This window comes from Fulmarus glacialis, unplaced genomic scaffold (assembly GCF_000690835.1).
Source record: "Fulmarus glacialis isolate BGI_N327 unplaced genomic scaffold, ASM69083v1 scaffold29699, whole genome shotgun sequence".
Lineage (NCBI taxonomy): Eukaryota > Metazoa > Chordata > Aves > Procellariiformes > Procellariidae > Fulmarus > Fulmarus glacialis.
This window is the reverse complement of record NW_009235678.1, coordinates 14331-18721: the sequence shown is the minus strand read 5'-3', so window position 1 is coordinate 18721 and position 4391 is coordinate 14331. Positions and strand designations below refer to the sequence as shown.

Sequence of the window (4391 nt, the reverse complement as noted above, 5' to 3'; positions counted from 1 at the left end):
AGGAGGGGAGAGACATGGGTGATGGTGCGGATCTGGGGTGATGGTGCGGACTGGCCAAGCATCAGGCTGCCTGTGTCACTGGCAGACCCCAGAGCCTGGCCACAGGTGAGCCGGGCGCGGGCGATGGAACGGGGCTGGGCTCGCAAGCGCTCGCCAGCAGGTTTTTGTAAATCCCCGTAGGGGCCTTCAGGAGCTGAGGGTGAAACAGCTGAGGAACGCATGGAGCCTCTGGGTTTGGGACACAGAAGCCCATCACCTCTCCATGGGATGGGGCGCTAGCAGGGGCAACGGTGGGCTCTCACCCTCTTTGCATCCCTGGTTCCTGCACGGAGGGGTACGGCTGTTTCTGAGACCTGTACCCGCTGTAACTATGTCTGTTCCTTGATTCCTCTCTCCCAAACAGTGACCCTCTTCCCAGCAGTGTTAACTCGCCCTGCAGGTGGTTCAGCCACCTTCTTCTGCAACATCTCCATGGAGAACGACTCAGGCTCAGAGTACAGCCTCAATTGGTACAAGAAGACCAACCACAGCCAAGCCCAAAAAATTGCTGAGATCAGCCGGAACAATCCCCCGACGAAGACAGAGAAGTACCTGCTCACCAACTACACTGCTGCCTTCAAGATCGAGATCCTGAACCTTCACCAGAATGACTCGGGCTCCTACTACTGCGGGCTGATTGCCTTCTTTGAACCCGACAAAGTGATAGAGAGCAACCGGTCCCACCTGGTGGTCACAGGTCAGCCTGGGGGCTGAGATGATGGCTACAGGTCGTTGGTGTTGTCACGTGGTGCTATGGCCCCCAGGCACATTGCAGCCCCAGAGCACAAGGCAGGCGGTACCCTGCTCTGCCCTTTCCCCTCTCCTTTGCATGCCTGGTTGATGCCCAGGGACACAGGCTGTCCTCTCCCATCCACACTGCTGCTGGATCTAGCCCTGAGGCAGGAGGTCTTCATCCTGCTGGGGCTGCGTCCCCAGCGATGCTGTGGGGAGGAGCGAGTCCTCACCCAGGGATGGAGGCAGAAGACCAGCACAGGGAGCTGCTTTCACCCATGGGTGGAGGCAGGAGACCAGTGTAGGGAGCTGCCTGCATCCCTGAACAGCTACTTTATTTGGGGACAGGGCTTGTGTTTGGGGTGACAATCAGGGCTCAGATCCCTTAAACAGCTGGTGTCGGTGTAGGTATTGTTCCTGCAAAACCGTGTCCTGGGAGGGTCTCGTAGCCCCACGGTGTGGGAGACCGAGATCTTGCAGGAAGATATGCCCTGCACTTGCTTGGCAGCATGGAGGCTTTGGGAGGCTGAAGATGGTCTTTTATAAAAAGGAAAACCACTGCAAAAGTTACTGTCTTTCACAACATCTCCTCCCAACATGCTCTGAAGCTGTGCTGGCCCCAGGACGTGGAAGCAGCTGGGAGGCTTGGGGAAGCCATGTCCTCCATGGGGCTCTCCTGGGCGTGGGGTCATGCCACGGGACTGCAGTGCCCTGGCCCCCTGCACCCCAGCTCTCAGCGGTGTGGGATCATCCTCACCACCTGCAATGGGAAGGAACTGGACATAGCCAAAACATCCCCCATGTCAGTCCAAATTCAGGGCCCCTGGAGGGATGGTGGGGCAGTGGCAGCCTGCCTGGGACTGAGCCCTTTCTGGGGACAGCCCTTGTGTTCCCCTATTGACTTTCCCCAGGGACTATAGAGACCATTTTACACTCCTGACCTGCTGTTTTGTTCCCCCTTTTTTGGATGGCTATTACAGCAGCCCCTGAGAAGACAAACGCCACCGATCAGCCCGAGATGGAGGAAAGCAATCCCCCAGACCATGTAAAGGCCGTGCTCCTGGGCATCCTGCTGCTGGCTGGGGCAGTTGTGCTGCTGATCTTTGGCTACCTCACCGTCACGTACAGGAGAGGAGGTATGATCCCCCATGGGGGCTGTGCTGCACTAACGGGCTGGGGTCTGCCAGAGGACCTGACGGGGTGATGCTTATCCAACAAACCCAGCTTGAACCCAGGGGCAGCCAGGTGCCTGCAGCTCCCTGGGGTACACGGGCAGGTTCAACGTATTAAACTCAGCTGTGGCATGTCCCCATGGGACAGGTATCTCCATGCCTAGGGGAGAAGGGTACTTTGGGTCACGCGCCCCCTTCGTAGAGTCCCCAGGCCACGTGCGGTGGCTCTGAACCACTTGTTAGCACGGTGTCTTCATGCTGCATGTGAGTCCCTCCCATGCACCTTGCCTGGGCACTTTCGGGGCATCTCGTTGTCTCCTCACTGCAGCACCGGGCACCACCTCGGCCATGCCGCGGGCAGTGGGGGAGGCTCTCCCAGAGGGGACCCCTGGGGAATTGCACCCCACTAATCCCAATTAAACCCTAGACTGTGGGCTGGTATCTCACTTGTCTTTGTAATGCTCTGGGTGTTAGACCCTGAGTGGAGAAGGAGGAAGCGTGGTGCAATGGTTGTGGTGTCCAGCGCTCTCCTAGGACATGAGGGCTGGGTCAGCCCCAGCCCTAGATGCTCATGCTGTCTTGGCACACAAGCATCTTCTAACCAAATGTGTTACTTTGCAGATGTGCAGAAACCACCAAGTGAAAACGCGCCAGCGGTGAGTTTTCCGTCTCTGATGCCCTGCTGTGCTGCAGGGGAGCATCGCGGCATCGCTGGGGTGTGGAGAGTGCAGTGCCTCCCTTTATCAGCTCTTCACAGGCTTCTCGCTTCTCCTGTCTTCTCTGATGCTGCTTGATCTTTTCTGCACAGCTACAAGTGCTTTTCTGCACCTGCAGCACAACCCCATCACAAAATCAAAAAAACCTGCCTGAGATAGGATGAGACCTCTCTAGTCCAAACCTTGCTCAAAGCAGGGTTATCTTTGACAGTGGATTCCTCCCATAGAAAATGGGAGGAAATGTTCCCCTCCCAATATATTAAGCTAAAATTTCCTTTGCTGCAGCTAGCGCCTGTTTCCTCTCTTCCTTTTGTCGGGCACCACCAGGATGAGCCTGGCTCCATATTCTCTCCAACCCCATTAGGTAGCTGAAGGCAGCGAGCAGGTCCCCCTTTGCTCTCCCCTCTCTGGGCTGAGCAAACTCAGCCCCGGGCTCTCCTCGTGCACCCCGTGCCAGCTCGGAGCCCAGAGGAGAGGTGGGAAAAGGGTTCCTAGCAGAACCCTGCCTTCCATGGCTGGGGTCGGGGCCCCCACCCTGCCTGCAAGGGCAGAGAGCTGAGACCCACAGGGCCTCGGCAGTGGCCCCAAGGCTCATGGTTTCTCTGGGCAAATGCTATCCCAGGTCTGTGTGTCTTTCTGCTTTGTATTGCTCTCGCCCTCCTGGGATGCTTCAGAGCTGGTTTTGGCACTTGCTGTAAAAAGAGGGCTTGTGCTGGGGATGGTGGGTACCTCCAGATGATGAATCACCCTGAAGGGGTTTCATTGCAGAAGAAAGAGAAGACCCCCATGGTGTCCGTGTCCACTGTGGACTACGGCGTGCTGGAGTTTCAGTGGGACCAGCGCACCCAGGTGCCCCCCGAGACCCGGCCGGTTGACCAGACTGAATACGCCACCATCATCTTCCCAGATGAAAAACCCGTCACGCCGGAGCGGGGGAAGAAGCACCAGGATGAGAGGACTCGGCAGCTGCAGTTGCAGCCCTGCTGAGGGCCAGGATCCCTCCTCGCTGCGGGGTGCGGGCAGGGACAGTTGGGAAACACCGCAGTTTGCAGTTGGGAAAAATCCAGCGTGCAAGGACCGGAGCAACAGAGGCACCGCTGCTGGAGTTGATACTGGACAGTCTGCCCACGGTGGGATCGTGGCTGTGGGGTGGGTACCACAGAATGAGGAGGGTCCCTGCTGGGCTCCACATGCTGCCTCTTTGCTCAGGGCAGGGAGGATGGGCTGGGGCAGAGCAGCGATGCCAACAGGTCTGTGCCAAAGGCAATTTACATCATGCCTCGGTTTTCTACCTCCACCTGGGGCTCTCTGGAGCGGCCACGCTGCTTCCCTCGCCCGGGTCTGACCCAACCAGCAAAGCACAACTGTGGGAGGAAACGCTGGAGACCAGAACTGGAGTGGATCCTGGGAGATGCTGCTCGCGGGAGCCCGGGGCTGAGGGCTTCTCCTCGCCCGGGGCAGAGACTGCCTTGTGTACTGCTATTTAAAGAACCCCCTGGGAAGCAGGCAGCTAGTTTTCCTCCTCTCTCTGGGCACTTTCCTCCTCTGCAAGAGGGGAAATCTACCTGCGCGTCCCTCCCTCCACACTTGGGAGAGGGATCTGGCCCTGGGGGGTGAATAAAAGGTTTCACGTCCGGGGAGTTTGTTGACTCGTGATGGCAAGCGCGTGGGCAGGCAAATAACGGCTCTTGGCAGCGTGCCGGCGAGAGCTGGGAGGCGTCGGCGTCTGTTG

General features: G+C 58.2%; 1 protein-coding gene across 1 annotated transcript; it reads left to right on the top strand.

The window, feature by feature from the left end:
- Window positions 1-439: 439 nt before the first annotated feature.
- PDCD1 (programmed cell death 1) lies at window positions 440-3646 on the top strand (the record flags this gene model as incomplete). The annotated part of the gene is made up of 4 exons (XM_009586119.1): window positions 440-736; window positions 1752-1907; window positions 2565-2599; window positions 3428-3646. Coding segments are annotated over 4 exons (707 nt in total), but the record flags the coding sequence as incomplete, so codon positions are not given.
- Window positions 3647-4391: the final 745 nt, after the last annotated feature.